General features: G+C 39.7%; 2 protein-coding genes across 2 annotated transcripts in view; one reads left to right on the forward strand and one right to left on the reverse strand.

The window, feature by feature from the left end:
• The first annotated feature begins 15,721 nt into the window (after window positions 1–15,721).
• On the forward strand, window positions 15,722–18,875 carry C8H5orf58 (chromosome 8 C5orf58 homolog). The gene is made up of 3 exons (XM_073358172.1): window positions 15,722–15,790; window positions 17,610–17,703; window positions 18,712–18,875. Exons 1-3 carry the CDS (start codon window positions 15,731–15,733, stop codon window positions 18,873–18,875), a joined length of 318 nt encoding a protein of 105 aa, XP_073214273.1. The 5' UTR covers window positions 15,722–15,730.
• A 2,113-nt stretch (window positions 18,876–20,988) lies between these two features.
• The window catches only part of LCP2 (lymphocyte cytosolic protein 2), a 51,643-nt gene continuing 50,513 nt past the window's right edge, over window positions 20,989–22,118 (reverse strand). Inside the window, exons 20-21 of the mRNA XM_073355965.1 lie at window positions 21,690–21,845; window positions 20,989–21,253 (exon numbers count right to left, since the gene is read on the reverse strand). Of these exons, the coding sequence (XP_073212066.1) occupies window positions 21,131–21,253; window positions 21,690–21,845 (279 nt within the window). The 3' untranslated portion in view covers window positions 20,989–21,130. The remainder of the gene's footprint in view (window positions 21,254–21,689; window positions 21,846–22,118) is intronic.

The raw sequence follows: 22,118 nt of genomic DNA on the forward strand, positions 1-22,118 counted from the left end.
GGGCTATTTCCAGCACAAATCCAGGTTTTCTCACCCTCCACCCCCCCCCCCACACACAAACTCAATCTCCTGCTGGTAATAGCCCATCCAAAGTGACAACTCTCTTCACAATGTGCATGATAATCAAGGTGGGCCATTTCCTGCACAAATGGTCACTTTGGATGAGCTATTACCAGCAGGATAGTGAGTTTGTGTGTGTGGTTTTTGGAGGCGGGTGAGGGGGTGAGAGAACCTGGATTTGTGCAGGAAATGGCCCACCTTCATTATCATGCACATTGTGAAGAGAGTTATCACTTTGGATGGGCTATTACCAGCAGGAGATTGAGTTTGTGTGTGGAGGGGTGGAGGGTGAGAAAACCTGGATTTGTGCTGGAAATAGCCCAACTTGATGATCACTTTAGATGATCACTTTAGATAATAAAGGCTTCATGGCAAAAGGGAGGACTTGGGATTTTATACTTTTAGCTTCTGGTTTTTATTTGTATATGTTAAAGCATTGACACTGAAAACGGTCCTGACAGGAAATCTGGGCACCTTTAACATTAATTCCCTCAGAAAATATGTTTCAGACATCGAATCCTGAATGTCTTACTTAGAAAATTAGCTACAAAAAGTACCCATTGAAACAAGAGAGATGGATTGGAAACAGCTGAAGACATTTATCTTCATATACTAGACAATACAGAGGCCTTAAAAGGTTAAAATATGATAATTTTTCTTCAGACGTGTTTTCAGGCCTTTTCAGGTTAGAACCCTCACTCCTATTTGATAGACTAAGTGCATTGAGACAATAAAAAAAGGCGGGAAAATGATAAGCAGAAAGCTGGGATATTTAAATTGCTGAAATTCAGTGATAAGCTCTTAATACTGAATGTGGCTAGGAAACTGGGAGGAATAAGATAAAATGGGCTACATTTTCCCAGCCTTTTCAGCGGGACTTCATCCAAAGAGACTGAACTTTGTAATTACACTTGAGAAAGTGGATATTTCTGTACTGAGAGATGTGTAATGGGACAAATATCAATCCGAGGATATCGGAGTCTGCTTCTTAGCCAGAGGATATGTGTAGCAAGATGCAGTCTTTGTGCCAACCCTCCATGATATGGGATAATACTGCAGATACCTGACCTCTGTTTTCTCTCGTAGGTCTTTAGTGATCCACACAGCTTTCATCACTGTTCAGTTGCTTGAGGGATTTAACTCTTCAGACAGTCGTGTAGGAGTCCACCCCGCTGGGGTGTTAGAATCCAAACAAACACAAAATGAAAAGACTCTCCCTTGATACTGGGCTCTACTTTGGTTCTCCCACCCTTGTACAGAGTGCTGACTCTAAGGCCATTTGTCAGGAATCATGCCCTGCAGCCGAGGTAATCTCCAGGCAGCCTCACCAGTACTGCTGGCCTGCCTGACTTGCCATGCCGCCTGACAGGCTGGAGGGGCCAGCAGTAGCAGCTGCTTGCTGGCTTCTCAATCCTCATACCCACCTCTGTGCCTGCTCCTGCATTACCTTGTTCCTGCTGCTCCTGACTTGCCCCCAGCCTTGCCTCTGGCCTGCCCCTGCCTTGGACCCCTCCTTGCCTGCTACCCTGCTTGCTACAGTCCCTCTCCTCCAATTTGACCCTTGGCTCCAGCTTCTGACTACAGGCTCCAGCTCTGACCCTAGTCCTTGGGTCCTGACGCCCGCTCCAACCACTATGATAGAGCACCCTTGTCCTGGTCAGCTGACACAACTCGCCCTGAAGTTCTTCCCCAGTTCTCCCAGTCACCTGGGCTCTGAATTCTTCATTTTTTTAAGAGCAAGAGCTTCTCCTCACGTTATTACCTAATTTAGTCACCATTCGTATCTCCTCCACCTGGGAGCAGGGGGCACAATGTCTGTTATACATGCAGTTGGGTCTGGACTTCTCTTAAGAGACCAGTTCAGTCTTTGACAGTATGAGAGTGGTTGCATTTTGATGGGCCTGGTGACATTGCATTGATTCTTTTAATACCATGTTAGGCCAGGGGATGGGCAGTTGGTGCGATATATGACTACTTACACTTTAATGTTGAGCATACTGTGCAGGGAATTCTGTCTGGCAAGCGTTAGATGGAGGGGTCACTTTATGTCTGCCAAAGCTTGTTAGGAGGGAGGAACCAGATCTGTGTGCTTGGTTGACACACAAAAATGGATGGGACTTAGAAGGATAAGATCTTTCTTTCTGGAAGTCATATTTAATCACAGTATGCATTGTGTGTGTGATTTCATTTAAGAAGGAATCCAGTATGTATAGTGTCCCTAAAGGGCAAAAAAAACCCGATTACCTGATATTGGCGGGGGGGGGGGGGAAGAGGGGCGCAGTATTTTCACAGCTGTTGTTGCTGACTTCCAGAAGTCATAGAATCATAGACTTTAAGGTCATAGACTTTATGATCATCTAGTCTGATTTCCTGCACAACGCAGGCCAAAGAATCTCACCCATCCACTCCTGTAACAAACCTCTAACCTATGTCTGAGCTATTGAAGTCCTCAAATAATGGTTTAAAGACTTCAAGGTGCAGAGAATCCTCCAGCAAGTGACCCGTGCCCCACGCTGCAGAGGAAGGCGAAAACCGTCCAGGGCCTCTGCCAATCTACCCTGAAGGAAAATTCCTTTCCGACCCCAAATATGCGGATCAGCTAAACCCTGAGCATGTGAGCAAGACTCACCAGCCAGACACCCAGGAAACAATTCTCTGTAGTAACTCAGATCCCACACCATCTAACATCCCATCACAGGCCATTGGGCATATCTACCGCTAATAGTCAAAGATCAATTAATTGCCAAAATTAGGCTATTCCATCATATCATCCCTTCCATAAACTTATCAAGCTTAGTCTTGAAGCCAGATATGTCTTTTGTCCCCACTGCTTCCCTTGGAAGCCTGTTCCAGTACTTCACTCCTCTGATGATTAGAAACCTTCATCTAATTTCAAGTCTAAACTTCCTTGATGGCCAGTTTATATCCATTTTTCTTGTGTCCACATTGGTACTGAGCTTAAATAATTCTTCTCCCTCCATGGTATTTATCCCTCTGATATATTTATAGAGAGCAATAATATCTCCTCTCAGCCTTCTTTTGGTTAGGCTAACAAGCCAAGCTCTTTGAGTCTCCTTTCATAAGACAGGTTTTCCATTCCTCGGATCATCCTAGTAGCCCTTCTCTGTACCTGTTCCAGTTTGAATTCATCCTTCTTAAACATGGGAGACCAGAACTGCACACAATATTCCAGATGAGGTGTCACCAGTGCCTGTGTAACGGTACTAACACCTCCTTATCTCTATGGGAAATACCTCTCCTGATGCATCCTACGACCACATTAGCTTTTTTCATGGCCATATCATATTGGCGGCTCATAGTCATCCTATGATCAACCAATACTCCAAGGTCCTTCTCCTCCTCTTTTACTTCCAATTGATGTGCCCCCAGTTTATAACAAAAATTCTTGTTATTAATCCCTAAATGCATGACCTTACACTTTTCACTATTAAATTTCATCCTATTACTATTACTCCAATTTACAAGGGCATCCAGATCTTCCTGTATGATATCCTGGTCCTTCTCTGTATTGGCAATACCTCCCAGCTTTGTGTCATCCGCAAACTTTATTTGCACATTCCCGCTTTTTGTGCCAAGGTCAGTAATAAAAAGATTAAATAAGATTGGTCCCAAAACCGATCCCTGAGAAAATCCGCTATTAAGCTCCTTCCAGCCTGACAGTTCACCTTTCAGTGTGACCCGTGGTAGTCTCCCCTTTAACCAATTCCTTATCCACCTTTCAATGTTCATATTGATCCCCATCTTTTCCAATTTAGCTAATAATTCCCCATGTGGAACCTTAACAAATGCCTTACTGAAATTAAGGTAAATTAGATCCATTGCATTTCCTTTGTCTAAAAAATCTTTTACCTTCTCAAAGAAGGAGATCAGGTTGGTTTGACACGATCTACGTTTTGTAAAACCATGTTGTATTTTGTCCCAATTACCGTTGACCTTAATGTCCTTAACTACTTTCTCCTTCAAAAATTTTTTCAAGACCTTGCATACTACAGATGTCAAACTAACAGGCCTGTAGTTACCTGGATCACCTTTTTTCCCTTTCTTAAAAATAGGAACTATGTTAGCAATTCTCCAGGCATACGGTACAACCCCTGAGTTTACAGATTCATTAAAAATTTTTGCTAATGGGCTTGCAATTTCATGTGCCAATTCCTTTAATATTCTTGGATGAAGATTATCTGGGCCCCCTGATTTAGTCCCATTAAGCTGTTCAAGTTTGGCTTCTACCTCAGATGTGGTAATATCTACCTCCATATCCTCCTTCCCATTTGTCATCCTACCATTATCCCTAAGCTCCTCATTAAAGACCGAGGCAAAGTATTTGTTTAGATATTGGGCCATGCCTAGATTATCCTTAACCACCACTCCATCCTCAGTGTTTAGCGGTCCCACTTCTTCTTTCTTTGTTTTCTTCTTATTTATATAGCTATAGAACCTTTTAATATTGGTTTTAATTCCCTTTGCAAGGTCCAACTCTACTTGACTTTTGGCCTTTTTCACTTTATCCTTACATGTTCTGACCTCAATAAGGTAGCTTTCCTTGCTGATCCCTCGCATCTTCCACTCCTTGTAGGCTTTCTGCTTTTTCTCTAAGATGCTTGCTCATCCAGCTTGGTCTACAACTCCTGCCTATGATTTTTTCCCCTTTCTTGGGATGCAGGCTTCTGATAGTTTCTGCAACTTTGACTTGAAGTAATTCTAGGTCTCCTCCGCCTTTAGATCCGCAAGTTCTTCAGTTCAATCCACTTCCCTAACTAATTTTCTTAATTTTTTAAAGTTAGCTCTTTTGAAATCAAAAACCCTAGGCACAGATCTGTTTTTGTTTATCCTTCCATTTAGTTTGAACTGAATTAGCTCATGATCGCTCAAACCAAGGTTGTCCTCTACAACCATTTCTTCTATGAGGTCTTCACTACTTACCAAAACCAAATCTAAACTGGCATCCCCTCTTGTTGTTTAAGCAACTATTTGGTGAAGGAATCCATCAGCTATCGCATCCAGGAAAAGCTGAGCCCTATTATTATTACTAGCACTTGTCCTCCAATCTATATCTGGGAAGTTAAAGTCTCCCATGATCACACAATTCTCATTAGTATGTACTTCATTAAAAGCATTGAAGAGATCTCTATCCATATCCAGATCAGATCTCGGTGGTCAATAGCACACCCCAAGCACTATCCCAGGGGAGGGTCTAGTAGCTTTCTTCCCCAATACAATTTTTGCCCAGACAGACTCTGTCTTATCCATTCCATCACTTATTATTTCTTTACAGTCTACCTCATCATTGATATACAATGCTACTCCACCACCTTTGCCTTTATTTCTGTCTTTCCTAAACAGCACATACCCTTCAATACCTGTAGTCCAGTCATGACTAGTATTCCACCAGGCTACTAGCTCATTTTACTTTTGCCATCACCAATTCAGTTGTTCCTGCTTCAATCCATTGCTCATCATATGAGGACTAAGTGGCAGGAAAAGGGAACAAAGTATCACAAAAGTATATGAAAAAGTATTGAGATGAAATTAAGAAAGATAAAACTTTTGATTAATATCAGAAAAGCTTCTGAGGAGTGAGATGTATTATTTAGTGAAATAGTCCGTAAAGTAATCACTTGGAAGTCTAAAAGTAGATTGGACCAAAAACTGGTAAAATGTACAGTGAAAATGGATTCAGCACTGTCAGGGAGCTGGATTATACAAACTAATGGAGATGCAATAAAGTCTATAATTCTTTATCCTATGGTCCTCAACATGTACCATAATAACAATCAGCAGGTTCAATATAAACAGGAAAATGGGAATCATTGGCCAAAAGTGAACAGTTAGAATCCCTTAAGCTGATTATATGTTGTATGATATCTACAGTACAAGGGTCTACAAGGAAAAAAAACATTGAGTATCTCAAACCAAGATTAACTAAAATCATAACAAAACCCGCAGTAATCTCCCTCTTTAGAGGAAATATAAATAAAAATATTCAGTAACAGTTTAGCCAAAAAAAGTAAATATTTGACATGTAAAGAATTTGAATCTCATAGGTCACTGTTTATATAGACTTAGCTCTTCCAGCTATCAAGTACAAAAAGCTACTACATTAGTCACAAATTGACAATTAACTTAAACAAATATTCTTACTATTTGATTTAATTTAAATACTTTCATTTAGCTTTAGGAGGAAATGAACGGAGATTTACATGTCCCAATATGCCAAGAGATATTAACGGCAGCACATGTCGTCATACCTGAACCAGTGCTGATCTAGCTAGCTCAGACCATAGCACGGGAGTTGCGACAGCAGAGGCTGTATAAGCCCATGGGCCCCTTGGTGTATCCTCAGGCAGCTCACCTCTGCTGTTGCACCTTCTCTTCTATTGTTATTTGAGCTAGATGGATCAAAACTCGCTTAAGAACATCTACACATGTTGCAGTCACATCTCTGGATGCAGTGTAGGCATATCTTCACTCTCAATCAGACCAGCTTCGGACATCGTGTAGTTTACACACCGTCTTCCGCTCTTTTTGCCAAGCATATAATTTATCATGCTTTTGGAATTTATATATGCTTTAAGATCACCTATCAATTTGTCATTTTCCAGATACCCAGACCTAAGAGGAGAAACTCTAAATACATTAAGCAGGACAGATGTGTGGGTGTTCCAATGAGTGACACAAATTCCCATTTATCTGCTGCTAGTGTGGTAACCTGAACACACCTTTCTGGGCAAGCAAGCTTCATATTAAGTGGAAGATCAGCAATGAGAATATTCATAGCGTAACCCACCAACCACATCCATCAGTTGTGGTTTGATTTTGGTGGCTTTCTTGGTACAGACATATTATTAGGATCTAAGAGCAATGAATGAGGGGGGATTTGATAGCTGCTTTCAACTACCTGAAAGGGGGTTCCAAAGAGGATGGATCTAGACTGTTCTTAGTGGTAGCTGATGACAGAACAAGGAGTAATGGTCTCAAGTTGCAGTGGGGGAGGTTTAGGTTGGATATTAGGAAAAACCTTTTTCACTAGGAAGGTGGTGAAACACTGGAATGCGTTACCTAGGGAGGTGGTGGAATCTCCTTCCTTAGATATTTTTAAGTTCAGGCTTGACAAAGCCCTGGCTGGAATGATTTAGTTGGGGATTGGTCCTGCTTTGAGAAGGGGGTTGACTAGATGACCTCCTGAGGTCCCTTCCAACCCTGATATTCTATGATTCTATGATTCCATGAATTATTAAGTGCTTTTACCAAGAACCACTTCTGCATGGCTGGTGAGACTGGTTGGGAGCAATGGCTAACATACTGGTGTGGCCAGAATTACTGTAGGGCAAAGTTTCTTGCCCTTCTGAAATCTCAAATGGCTCTGGTACCATGAATGTCCAGGGAATGGACCAGAGGAGAACGCTCCATGGATTCTTAGGACAACATCATTGCAGTCCATTCAGATTTGTTTAAGGCTCCCTCCACCTTCACTAAATGTAAAAAAAATCAGGAAGGGAAGGAAAACCAGACATGGGCCTACCAAGGATTTGACCCCCAGGAGGAAAAACCCAACCTCCTATTTCCTGGAAAAATTGAGACGAAACTAATTACTGACTCAGATTCTGACCCAAAGCAACCAGATCTTGTGGACCAAACCCCTACTCCAAAACCAGGGACTCATATGACTTGGCTTGGAATGACAGAAAGATGAGATGTTCCAGGAAGTATATTGTTAATCAGCCAAAAGTGGAGGGGAATGTAATTATGACTCTGGAATGACTGGGTCATTGATTTACCCATTTTCAGTTATGGAGTAGACTGGCTCCCTCAGACAGAGTAGTGGGCCAGATTATTAGTACTTAAACTGGTGCATAATGCACTCTTAAACTGGTCTATTCAGTACCCTCAGTGGCTCACCTGAAGACCAGGGAATGTCTCAATAAGAGGCTTTAAGATAATAGCCAATTAATTTAACTCTAGTTATGATCTATGCCACTCCCCAAATTCTTAATAAGCATAATGATAAAGGATCTTGAGACCTTTCTCTAGGTAAATGTCAGAACAGCCTAACACATCCATGTGAATGGAAGAGGATACTGCACATAGTCAGAGATAATTACAGTGTGCTGCATATACATCTGCTTTGTCTGCTCTGTTTTGGTGTGGCTTTAAGGAGATCTAGAAATGTCATGAAGCATTGTTGTAGACAGCTTAACAAGATATTCCAGCTGTTTAGATTTTAGAAGAGGAACCCTCAAACTGAGTCCAGGAACATTCTGTCACATTCTCCTTTGTGCCTTTTTTGTTTTGTCCTTCTATTGCATAGTTCACAATGCTGCAATAGACAAGAAAATACCATTTGACCACGAGAAAAATATTTCTAACAATTTTGTTGGAGGGAAAAAAATGAAAGCAACATGATTTGCATAAACTGCATCTGACCAAGATAACCAAATTTTGAAGATGAGCACAACCTTCATATTAATTTAATTTAATTTAATTTAATGGCCATAGATTAATTGTTTTAGGGGATTGCATTAGCATATTGCAAATATTATAAAATGTTGCTAATAAGTACTTTAATTACTGTCTTGACATCTTAGGTTGTGACGAGACCTCAAGGGGAGCTTAATTGTGACACGTTCAAGAATATATTACATGCTTATCTCTACAATGGTGCTCATCAGTAAAGTTTAGAATATTGGAAAATGTTATTAATACCATTAAGTTAACTTGTGTATCAGCTATATTTCTGAGTAGTTAATGAGCTTGTCTATCCTTCTTTACGAAGGAGTTAAGACTTGATTAGATTTTTCAGTATTTGAGAGGTCTTTTGTGTGTGTTATTATGCTGAGCTTTCCATTCTCATGTTGAAATCCCTGCATAATTAAACAGTTTTGCAGACTGCATCGCTCAACATACAGCTATCAGACAAAACTAAGTTTTTCACAAGTGACTGAAGTATGTCTGTACAAAGCATACTGTATCCCCTTTTTGCTACTCATTACCTAACTTCCTCTGTCGCTCACTGAAGATGTGTTTCTGACAAAGATTGACTGTCTTGTTTCTACTAATGTTATAACTTGTACTTTCATATACTGTATTGGCTACATGTTAACAAGTGAACTATTTATATTTTCCCTTCAGTACGCCTGGCTTTCTTGAGTTGACCTGACTACAACATTACTGCAGCAGTGATAAATTCAGAATTTAAAAGGATCTATTGAAATACAGCCTAAGTGGGGCTCCATAGTGCTTGGTACTATAGAAACAAAGAGTAATAGATAGTCCCTGCCCCAAGGAGATTGCAATCTACATAATCCAGACACGCACAGGATGGAGAAGGGGTAGAACACAGCAGCAGAGTGAACTGTAAGAAGGCAGCAAATGATAGTTCAAGGATTTCTTTGTGGGCTGGATTTAGTTAGGAGGGAATCAAGTACATGGAAAAAAAAAGGGAAGGGTGAGAAGATATTGAAGGGAAGATGAAAGAGTAAGAGGAGCAGATATGGAGTGATGCTGAGGTGAAGAGATGGTGGGGGAGAGTTGGACCAAACAGCCAATCAGCACAGAGGAAGTTCAATCAAAACTACAAACTGAAATGCCTTTGCCAGTGTAAAGCTTCATTGTGTTTAAGAGGAAAGGGTTAAAATTAGTGGGAACCGATCACATTTGAGAGCCTAAATAATGATTTAACTATGTCTATGGTGTCAAGGTTCCTCCCCCACTCTGAACTCTAGGGTACAGATGTGGGGACCTGCATGAAAAACCTCCTAAGCTTATCTTTACCAGCTTAGGTCAAAACTTCCCCAAGGTACAAAATATTCCACCCGTCATCCTTGGATTGGCCGCTACCACCACCAAACTAATACTGGTTACTGGGGAAGAGCTGTTTGGACGCGTCTTTCCCCCCAAAATACTTCCCAAAACCTTGCACCCCACTTCCTGGACAAGGTTTGGTAAAAAGCCTCACCAATTTGCCTAGGTGACTACAGACCCAGACCCTTGGATCTTAAGAACAATGAACAATCCTCCCAACACTTGCACCCCCCCTTTCCTGGGAAATGTTGGATAAAAAGCCTCACCAATTTGCATAGGTGACCACAGACCCAAACCCTTGGATCTGAGAACAATGAAAAAGCATTCAGTTTCTTACAAGAAGACTTTTAATAAAAATAGAAGTAAATAGAAATAAAGTAAATCCCCCCTGTAAAATCAGGATGGTAGATATCTTACAGGGTAATTAGATTCAAAAACATAGAGAACCCCTCTAGGCAAAACCTTAAGTTACAAAAAAGATACACAGACAGAAATAGTTATTCTATTCAGCACAATTCTTTTCTCAGCCATTTAAAGAAATCATAATCTAACACATACCTAGCTAGATTACTTACTAAAAGTTCTAAGACTCCATTCCTGGTCTATCCCTGGCAGAAACCAGCATATAGACAGACACACACAGACCCTTTGTTTCTCTCCCTCCTCCCAGCTTTTGAAAGTATCTTGTCTCCTCATTGGTCATTTTGGTCAGGTGCCAGCAAGGTTACCTTTAGCTTCTTAACCCTTTACAGGTGAGAGGAGCTTTCCCCTGGCCAGGAGGGATTTCAAAGGGGTTTACCCTTCCCTTTATATTTATGACATATGGGTTCAGTGGAAAAATAATGTATAATCTCCCTTGATATGGAAGTGCTTGAAGAGGATTAGAAGGGACTAGTGTAGTGAACTCCAAAATTGATTCCTTTGACAAATATTCTTTAAACGGAAAAGGATGGAGTGGGAATTGTGCATCTATTCAGGGATTAAATATAAATGTAGTACATGAAGTTTTCTTAACGCTATTTTATCCTTTCAATATCTTCTGCTAAATTTAGTGACTTGTTAGAAATCATTAATCTTGTTGAAAGTCAAGTAAAAAACACTAAGTGAGATTTTTATTTGTTTTTTACTGAGATTATAGTGTAGACATAATTTCTCTGGTGCTGCACAAGTGGAATTCATCTGACTGGTGGCGAGGTATGGAACGTAACACAACATACCTGTCTATGGAGTTAATTTCAGAGGAGTGAAGTGCTCCTATCGCCAAGGAAACAAAGCTTACAGTGGCTTAATACTAAGACGGTTTCCTGTGCAGAATATACTATACTTCCTACTAATCATGGTGAGCCATAGTTGCTTGCCTGAATTAGTACAAGGTAAAAATGAAGCTACAGCTAGCAATGCTACTGCAGAGTAAGTGAAATTATTTCTGTTCTACATAATTTTGTGCAGTAAGCAGGGAAAATATTAGTAGGTATTTTCAACTGAAGAATACACCTATAGTTAAATATTGCATCTTTCTGTCTTAAGGTGCATTAAATAATTTACACATTTAGTGCCAGATATTTTTGAGCCTAAATTACAATATACCTAAACTGAAAAGTACCATTTAAAATATAAAAGCAACTTCAGAACAGCTTTATATGCAAATGTTGAGGAATTCACAGACTACACAAAATAAGCCTATGGTATTGATACTGTTTAAAAATATTTTCATATAAATGAAAACAGTCAACTGTAATGCAGACACAGGATGTTTCTAATGTAACCTGCTTAGGTGGAGGTGCAGAAGTAAATGAAATTGCTACTGAGATTGTAAAGCTTGATGGTGCTGTGGGCTTAGAAACCAGACAGACGGCATTAGCCAGACAGTATTTATCTAGCAGTGGGTGGGTAAAGGCTTTGGACAATCATTTACATGTTTTTTCACTCACTGGGCACAGCATATTTTACTAGTGGTTTGTTTGGTCATATCATTCAGATATCAAAATGGAGTCTCAATATTCTTCTTCATATACTTCGCTATTATTGTTCACGGTCTCCTCAAAAAAGGAGTTAATGTTCAATCTGGCTGGCAATTCTCAGTCTGAGGCTGAGAATTAGAACTTTTAATTGCCAATTAGCAGTCTAATTATGAAGATAAGCACCAGATGCTTGATTTCATTGATCTCAAAGTGAGTGAGGCACTTAAGTTACTTTGTAAAAAGAAAAGGAGTACTTGTGGCACCTTAGAGACTAACAAATTTATTTGAACATAAGCTTTCCTGAGCTTCAGCTCACTTCATTGGATGCTGTAGCTCACGAAAGCTTATGCTCAAATAAATTTGTTAGTTTCTAAGGTGCCACAAGTACTCCTTTTCTTTTTGCGAATACAGACTAACACGGCTGCTACTCTGAAATAAGTTACTTTGTGAATTCCATCCTTCATGAATAAATGGAAAATCCAGCAAGATCTAAACAATTTGTTTTCTAAAAGGGAGCACTTCATGTCAGGAATTCATAATAGGAACATGGGCATTAATGTACCTTCATTTTAATTATGTTGCTGCATTGAACCTACCTGTAATGCATTTTACTCTGGAAGTGGAGTGTTTTCAAGTTTTTAAATGATTTCTGAATGGATTATTATTAGAATGAACATTTTCAGCTTTGTGCTATATGTCTTGTTAAAGAAAATATTATAGCTGTAAACTATTAAAGGAAATTTCAGAATCCCATATAACAAATTTGTATTGTATTTGAGGTTTTGCTCACTGAAATCCTCACATTCCATTTGCACCTATATTTTCTTTGCACACACTAGATTGCCACACTCATGGACTCTTCCAGAAAAATCACCAACTTCTATAAAGATTGAGATAAGGAGCTGTCTTTTTTCTTACAGATCCACAGAAAGGACAAGACTAATTCACTTGCACCGGTGTTTCTGTGGGACCTTAAGCTGCAAGATTGTAGTATGGGAACTAGTGTATGTGTGAAGTGTTTCCTCTTTTACATTTCTCAGCTTCAAAGAAACCTCAGGCTGAGCAGTATAGGGTATTGTCTCTCTCTGTTACAGTAACAGTTAACAGTTAACTTGCTCCTCAACACAAAGAAGTGGGGTTCTAACATGTACTGTATTTTAGCTTTCACTGTTGTCATGCTAGAGCACTTTCATTCCAAGTTAAAACTTTGTGAAAACATACAGCAGAAAGAGGAAGAGAGAGGCTATAAAGTAAATAAACCACAAACTGCCTTTTCCTCTCATCGTATGTCTATTTAGTATACACACAAGAAATTCCACATGCTCGATCTCCTCTGAAGCACCAATGATCCCTTTTCCCACTAATGCCCAAGCAGGAAGCCTGAAGTGAAGACGAACAGTGATCAGCCTGACTAGTGCCTGACATATGTTGAGCAATGCTGCTAGCAATCATTCCTCTTCAGAGTGATTGTGCAGTGTCACTGGCCACAAGTACTACACAACCAGTGTTTACCCGTTCCTCAGAGAACAGCAGCCATGAAAGGATGAATCCCTCTATACTTAACGTTTGAACACCAGTTGCAATGCAATAGTGATTGAACCCTCCTTGCTCTGTACCTTCTGCCATTGTGTGTCTGTGTTAGCAATTCTTGCTGTTTTCGGTGGAAGCCAGGTATTTGCTATAACAGTGTGGATAATGAAATGTAGCAAAGTGCCTTCCTTGTCTTACTCCAAGCCAGGTCCTTGACAAGGTCTGAAATCAGTATAAATGAAATCTACACACATCTGTGCGAGTGTAAAGAGATGAAAATAATTGGTTATCGCTAAGGAGTCAGCTGCTGTACTATGCAACAACTTCCAAACCTCCAGAGGCCAGTCTGGTTTTCTGTATAAATAATCAAGTATCAAGGGGTAACTGTGTTAGTCTGAATCCACAAAAACAACAAGGAGTCTGGTGGCACCTTAAAGACTAACAGATTTATTTGGGCATAAGCTTTCGTGGGTAAAAAAACACTTCTTCAGATGCATCTGAAGGATCATTTACTCACGAAAACTTATGCCCAAATAAATCTGTTAGTCTTTAAAGTGCCACCGGAATCCTTGTTGTTTCAATATAAATAATGTCTCAATACGATGAGATGAAACTTTTTCTGTAGACGTCCAGTCTTAACACAGTTCTTTAGTTGCCTCCTCTATCCCTTTTACCTTTCCTCCTCCCTCTTTAATCCTCCTGCAAAATTTATTATTCCCCTCCTCCCCAGCCCCTGTAAAACCCCATCTCTTGAAGTTGTCTGATTTAAGTGAAAATATCAGTTTTTATTTACTTAAAAATAAATGTCTGGCCTTCATGTTCTCAAAAGGGGACATGTCCTCTAAAAAGGGACACCTGTTATAGAACAGCTTGAAAAGGTGTCCCCTAAAGGCTGTGTATATAGGGCTATGTTTGGACCCAGCTCAAGGTACAAACAGGGTCTTGTGCAGTTTGGGGGAGGGGCAGCTGCTTGGCACCTAGAGGTCACCAAAGCTGCTGAATCAGCAGCCCAGAGCTGTCAGCTGAACTAGAGTTCCCAGCATGCCTTGCTTTGGGCTCACAGGAAGCCATGGCACTTCCTGTTTCCGGTGGCAGCAGGTTTATCTTGTTTTGTGGAGAAAGGCGAGTCTCCCACTGGGTTTGGGGGGAGGCTCAGGCCTGCTGGGGAGCTACCGGGCTCCAGCAGGGTGGACAAAGGAGTGCAAGTCCCGGGGTGGAGTGCTGAGGGGTCCAGCACTGCCACTCCCGGCATTTACTTGGTCCAAACAGGGCTCTCCTCGGGGCAGGACGTTCAGGCCAGAGGGCTCCTGCTTTTGGGGAGCCAGCACTCAGGGCACTGTGCTGCACCTTAGCTTGTGCGTGTGTGAGGTGGGGCTGTGTCTGAGTTCCCTGCAGCTACACCTCGCTGATTTTATATATATCCCAGAGTCTTGACTAGGAGATCCCCAAACCAAGACCATACAGGGGGACTCCCTTCAGGCAAACACTGGCGTTGGGTTTTTCGTGTTCATATTGAGCCCTTCTGCAAACACTCTACAGGGCTCTCATCTCATTGTTGCCTGCTTCTTGTGATCATCAAAACAGGGCTGTATGCATTTTGGCTGCCCTGCACAGATCAAATCCGTGTCCTTTCACCATGTATAGCCTTTGTGAATCATATAGGTACCTCATGAACATCAAAACAGGCCTGTTTTCCCCCCACAAGTTCATGAAATTTTCTGTTTCCAGTGATGACACACAACACAAACTTAAATGTCAAAGTGAGGGAGTGTTGTTTAGTGGTTAGACCAGGAGGCTGGATCTGAGGAGATCTGGTGGTTATTCCCAACTTTGCCACTGACTTGCTCTTTGACATTGGGTAAATTACATATTCTCTCTGTGCCTTAGTTTACCCATCTGTAAATTGGTGATAATTACCCATTTGGGTAAAATGTTTTTAGATTCTTAGATAAAAGGTGTCATATAAACACAGACTATTAGTGTTTTATGATTTTGTAGGAGGAATTGAAGACCAACCTTCAGAATGTTCATAATTTTGATCTCAGGATCATGGCTGAAACTACTGCAAAGGTACCTTTTCAGTAGTTTATGGTCAGTCCTTAACTCGTAGCAGTTTAAAGGAAGGCCAAATCAGTTAATAGAAACATTTAGATTTAGAAAAGTAAAAGATTTCTTATTTAAAAAAGGTACCCACTCATTTGAAATGACACTAATGAAAATAAAAATGTAATCAGTGTTACCCAGTCCTACATTTTAATTTGTCTCTGCAATGCAAGGATATTTTACTTTACTGCAAAAATATGAGGCACACTTTCCCCCTTCTCTTTAGTACTCCTTTGTCGCTGGTTAATGATGTTTACATGATAGCAAGGTCCCCAGCTTGCGGGAATAAGAAACTGGACAAAACATCTATGTTAAAGGTAAGTTTGTTTTTATTGTTGCAACTTATCACCTAAGAACGCTTGGAGGCATAAACATATTGCTCATTTAGGAAACTTCCCAGAGCTTTTCCAAATAAATTATTACACTTTGTTATACTTCCAAGGTGATTCTCACAAACTATATATAAACTTAGAATGACAAGAAAAAATCAATGCATCTGAAATTTCTTTTTGTGTATGTTTTTCTGGAAGCAGCTCTGTTTAAAAAAAAGTACAGGCAGTTAAAAATTGGAACAGTCTTAAAATTTGCTACTTGCTTTCAAATGGTTTAATGCTCTTATTTCTCAAAAAATTTCTTTCCCCCCTAGAAACTAAAAAAAGAAAAAAAAAAGTTTGGTCAGGAGATAAAAAATGAGTAGTAGGATCTGAGCTATAAAATTGTCAGGATAGTTATATGTATTAATAAGCATCTGTCATATGGTATAAGTTTTCATTAATATATTTAATTTCTCTTGTCTATATTAACTTTGTAATGGCTCCATCTTGTGGCTAATACGTATAATTTAGGATTAACTTTCATTACAAGTTTCAGAGTAACAGCTGTGTTAGTCTGTATACGCAAAAAGAAAAGGAGTACTTGTGGCACCTTAGAGACTAACCAATTTATTTGAGCATGAGCTTTCGTGAGCTACAGCTCACTTCATCGGATGCATACCGTGGAAACTGCAGCAGATTGTGAAGAGAGTTGTCACTTTGGATGGGCTATTACCAGCAGGAGAGTGAGTTTGTGTGTAGGGGGGTGGAGGGTGAGAAAACCTGGATTTGTGCTGGAAATGGCCCAACTTGATGATCACTTTAGATAAGCTATTACCAGCAGGACAGTGGGGTGGGAGGAGGTATTGTTTCATGATCTCTGTGTGTATATAATATCTGCTGCAGTTTCCACGGTATGCCTCCGATGAAGTGAGCTGTAGCTCACGAAAGCTCATGCTCAAATAAATTGGTTAGTCTCTAAGGTGCCACAAGTACTCCTTTTCATTACAAGTTTCAGAGTGGTAGCCGGCTAGTCTACACTGGCAATGCTAAAGCGGCAACTCTTTAACATGCCTTGTGTGGTCATGGCGCAGCGCTCTCTCCCAGCACTCTAAAAAAACCACCTCAACCAGGGGCATAGCTCCCAGTTCTGTGGCACTGTTTACACTGGTGCTTTACAGCGCTGCAACTTGCTGCGCTCAGGAGGGTGTTTTTTCACACCCCTGATGGAGAAAGTTGCAGCGCTGTTAATTGCCAGTGTAGATAAGCTGAGGCCCAAATAAATTTGTTAGTCTCTAAGGTGCCACAAGGATTCCTTGTTTTTTCATTACAAGTTTTGCTTTCAGTGTATTAAGTATCTTTTGGCACTACATTTTCTCATTCTTCTTTTATAAGCTCACAATGGGGTATTTTTAAACCAGACAAATGAAAGAGAAAACCTCATAAGAATCTTGCTGATTTTTACGTGTTTTTGCTACTAAGTTGTTTTAATTAAAATAATAAAAAGAGGTATTTTTTTCTGAACATTTAAGTTAACCCCATTTAGGGGGAGGAGAGAGAACCCTGGGCAATTTTCATTCTTTTGCATCCAGTTGTAAAAAGGAATAACAGAAAAAGTGGTCATGCCTGATGGGAAACATAAAACATAAAACCAACATTTTTGGTTTTGATGAAAACTGGAACACTTAAAAAAATTTTTTTGCATGTCTCTCGTTTTCAAAAATGCACTTTTTAAAAAAAAATTGAATGAAAAATTCAAAACTACTAATGCTCAAAGATTGCACATATATAATACCAATTCTGATGTTATTTGTGTTTCCTATAGATGTTTAAGAGTGATGTTGCTGACCAGCAGTTCAGCCTGGAAACTGCAATTAGAAATATTGATAAAATGTCCAGTGAGTTGAAGAAGCTAAATGGTAATTCTGAGTGTATCTATCATCAAACTAATGGGGAAATGACTGAATTGTTTGATGCAATGTTGTTCTAGCCATGTCGGTCGCAGGATATTAGAGACACAAGGCGGGTGAGATAATACGGGATCAACTTCTGGTGGTGAGAGATTAGATTTCAAGTTTACACAGAGCCCTTCTTCGGGTCTGGGAAATGTACTCAGAATGTCAGCTAAATACAAGGATTGTTTAGTAGTTCTTAACACATATTTCAAGCAACCATTCAAGATGAAGTGGTCTGTTAACACCTCTCCAGTCATGGGAGAGGGAAAGGAAGCAGGGCCTGGGGCGGGTGGGGGGGACTAAGGCGAGGACAGGGGGTGGGGTTATGGATTGTTATATCCAGTGTCTCTATTCAGTCTTTGCACTGGAATTATGGCTTTCTGTAACAATCTGTAACCCACTAACAATGCCCCCCTCACTACCCCCAGTTGCCTCCCCCTCTTTCTTTCCCTCCTGTGACTGGTGGATTGTTAGTGAGCCACTTCACCTTGAGTGGTCCCTTGAAATATATCTATCTACTTATGCTAAATAATCTGTTCTATCTTTTATTTACCTCTGAGTACATTTCACAGCTGCTAATGAACTCATGCAGATTTTGTGACTATGTTGTTCCTTCTATTTTATGAAAGAAGAATTTGTCCCCTTATAGTGAAAAATTAATAAAATCATATTTACTGTACAAAAATAGGCTAATATTAACCAAACATGGAAAAGTCCTGCTTGATAACAGTTAATTCTTTAGCAAGTGCATACCATAGCTTCCTAACAAAAGATATACAGTAATACACTAATAACAAATTGTATTTAAATGCCTTGGAGAAATGCTATTATCCTTTTAATTTACAGAAGAGTTGAATGATGAATACTCTACAGTAAAAAAAAAAAAAAAAAACTTCTACAGTAAATTTTGACCCATATGATACCTATTATACAGTAAATGTTCATGACTGTATACTGTACTTTTTCTAACAGTGCAAAGCCAACTGCTTCTCTGTGACCTTACTTTGAACTTCAGTCATCCTGTGAAGACCAACGTTTCAAGGGAGGTAGAAGAAAAGAAAACAAATTTTGAGGAATTACCTAATTCCATCAAGTTCCATGCTGATGCTTCCATTACCAATTCTTTAAGCCATTAAAATTTCAGCATGGTTTTCTGCTCTGGTTGAAGCTTTTATAATATGACATTCTGTGTTATCAGAGTATGAAAAGTAGTATCTGAAGAATGTTTCAATATGTGAAAAACAAATATTTGAATAACTCAGAAACAACTAAAATAATAAAAAGGCAAATAATTGGTCCATAGCCTATACATTTTCCAAAATCCCCCTTTTTATTAAACAGCTGAGGTTGCTGAGAACAGTGACATGGGAAACTAGATGGCTCAGGAAATTGTTTATAGGATATGATGTATTTCATGTCAAGTTAACTGATCTGAATCGAGACCAACTGGTAACAAAATTAGAACTATTTGCTACCAGCTAGATCATTGTTTCCCAACTTGGAAAGGTAGTGCTAAGCCCAGATGAACTCAAGGGCAAGAAAACAGCACAGGGAGGGAAAAAAATGGCATGACGCTTTATTTGCCCAACTGTCGTCCTCACTACAAACCTATAGCTATGAGTAAAATAGCAGGTGACTTCCTGAAAGCCATTCCTCTGCCTGTAGTGACCCCCTAATGCAGCCAGCTACAAGATACTAAGGGAGGAGTAAGGCTGACAAACTTAGAAGCAAGACTCAAATCATGCACATGCCAGAAAATGGAATTAAATATAAGATCTTAGACAAATAATGGGACCCGTCCTGTTCCTTATTAAGTCAGTGGGAAAAACTATGGGGCCTAATATTTATAACTGATTCTGAATTACAGTTTATATTTTAAGACAGAAAATGTCAGTTTCATAAAGAATGTGGAATAGGCACTTATCCCAGGCCTATTAGCCCCACCCTGCTTGGTTGTCTACTCCCTGGGTAATGAGTTTGGGTGTAAGCCTGTGGCTTGGTCAGGTGACTAAACATCACATGATGGTAGTCAGGGGTTGTGCTTTATATAAAAGTGAGTCTTCTCAGGATGGAAGGAGATAGACCTCCAGGAAGGAAGGAGGTTCTTGAAGGGTACCTAGCAGCAGAGGGACCTGGGTCTGGGTTTGCCACACCAGCTAAAGGTAAAGGCCTGAAGGACAGGAGCAAAATTCCTGAAGAGGGAATTAGGAGGTTCTGAGGAAGGGTCATTCTAGAAGAAAGTAGTCTGGACAGGCCAGTACAGGTAGGTATTTGAAGGGAGATGCCATTTGTTTAGGGGTCCAGCCTATGGCTCCTACTGATGGTCAGAAGAAGTTAATTTTCTCTTGACCCGCATCAAGAGAGTACAATTGGTGACTGAGCCATGTGATCTCACTCCCTGAGTAAGACCTGATGCTAGGCGTTGGATGTCTGTCTTTGTTTGTTGAGCTGTTTTCATGTACTGGATCCTGGGAGAGGTGTTTATTTGATATGCACAAAAGTCAGGAATAGTTTTTGAGAACCCTGAGAGTAAAGAAACTGAGATAGAGACAGGGTCTATCACCAGATGCGGTGAGACCCAGTTACATTGCCGTTTTCAGAGCCTGTTCTTTGCAGAAAGGAGTGGGTGCAAGGTTATGCATTCTTGGGACCCAATCTATGCAGGGACGGATTTGGGAATGAAAGTTGTCTCTAGATCATGTAGAAGAAGGAACATATACCATATAGACCATTAAACTAACAAGTCACATAGTTCCTACCATTATAATAAATGTAGCCCTAAAGTGCAGGTCTCTACTGAAAAGTGGACTGTGACATATGGCATTTTTATTGACTTTTATTGACTTAATTTACACACGTTTTTTTAAATTTTATATCAACTTACATAAAATATATCAAAGTAAACAATACAATCTTTCAATACAGGTAACAGTCACTAGCAGTTACTCTGTACTGTACAAGCATTATACAGACATTAATTGATTTCAGTTTGCAGCTTAATGTAATTGGTACCATAAACTCGACATGAACAATAGTTTGCATAGCTTTGCTTTGTAAGAAAGCAATGTAATTCTCTGCTATGTAAACCACATGTGATCCTGCAATATGGAATGGAGAACACTTCACATGTGAGATGAAGGTTGGAAAATGACATCACTCTCATGTAGAGTTTTCATGCAGTGTATGAACAATGGAGAGTAATAAATACATTGTAGAAAGTATTTTGCAAATCTGTTTTTTTAAAAACACACTTTAAATTGAGATAATTATATTTTTTCATTAAAATCAAAAGGAATTTTAATCCATAATTTCAGTTAGCTGAATACAAATGGAAATATCATGAGGTTTGTATGTTCTTGTAGACCATTGATCACAGACATTAAGCTTTCTTCTAAGTAGATCCTGCAGCGTATGTTAACTTGCATTGGTTTCTTGAACCGCGGTCTTTTCCATCAATCAGCAGAAGAGGTGTTCTTTGAAAGTAATCAATAATATCTGCCACTGAAGAAAAATCCTGTGGATTAAAAACAAAGGCGGTTGGGGGGTGTCATCAGGATTCTCACTACTTCTCAGGCTAAAGCAGTACTATTTATTTAGACTGTGACTATTTCATGCTCTCTTGTGACTAAGTTTTGGATAAATTGCTGTACTGGAATAGACCATGAGGTCATCTACCACTGCATCAGCATTTGCTTCCAGTACTGGTCTTCCCATCTTGTATATCTCCATGGAACATTCTTGTCCAAAATTTCACTCACCCAGTGAAGTTGTGAGGTATTATAAGGCAATCAGTTTTTCTTGAATTTAAGTCACTGGGCCCAGTTCTGCTCTTCACTGCACCAGTTTGTATGTGGAATACCTTCAGTGAACTAAGTGACATTCTTCTTGGTAAAACTGCTGGACACTGGTTGAGGGGGAGGGGATGATGCAAAGAAAGAAACATACTGTACCTCTTTTCCTTTCAGGCCAGTTCCTAACAAGTAAACTTGATTTTGCTCCTGATAACGAATCTGAATATTATATACTTTATCTTTGTATAATACCATCAGTACATATGGATGTGTATAAGTTTTTCTTGAGCTGTTTCTCACCAAGAAAGTCCCATCCTAAAAGAATGCACATGAAAATCAAATCAATTTTTGACCAACATAGCAACCACGTAAGTAGAATGCAGAGTTTGTTTCTAAATGCACATTCATTCTGGATTCTAATTTTTCAGAAAGAGAACAATTGCAACTACAGCTTTGAGGAAGTTAGACTAATTTCTTAAAGAAAGAAGCAAAACAGAAACAAAGCCTTGCAATCTGTTATCTAAAATGTCCCATTTCAAAGGCTAGTTCAGATGCAGTAATAGTAATTTTAGAGAGAAAAATTACTCT

Source organism: Lepidochelys kempii, chromosome 8 (assembly GCF_965140265.1).
Source record: "Lepidochelys kempii isolate rLepKem1 chromosome 8, rLepKem1.hap2, whole genome shotgun sequence".
Classification (NCBI taxonomy): Eukaryota; Metazoa; Chordata; order Testudines; family Cheloniidae; genus Lepidochelys; species Lepidochelys kempii.

What these genes read in the sequence shown, in the direction of transcription:
- C8H5orf58 (XM_073358172.1), top strand. Translation starts at nt 15,731, where the DNA reads ATGATAGCAAGGTCCCCAGCTTGCGGGAATAAGAAACTGGACAAAACA. An exon ending in ACAAAACATCTATGTTAAAG is followed by an intron (nt 15,791 to 17,609) that starts GTAAGTTTGTTT and finishes TGTTTCCTATAG; the next exon opens with ATGTTTAAGAGTGATGTTGC. An exon ending in TGAGTTGAAGAAGCTAAATG is followed by an intron (nt 17,704 to 18,711) that starts GTAATTCTGAGT and finishes TTTTTCTAACAG; the next exon opens with TGCAAAGCCAACTGCTTCTC.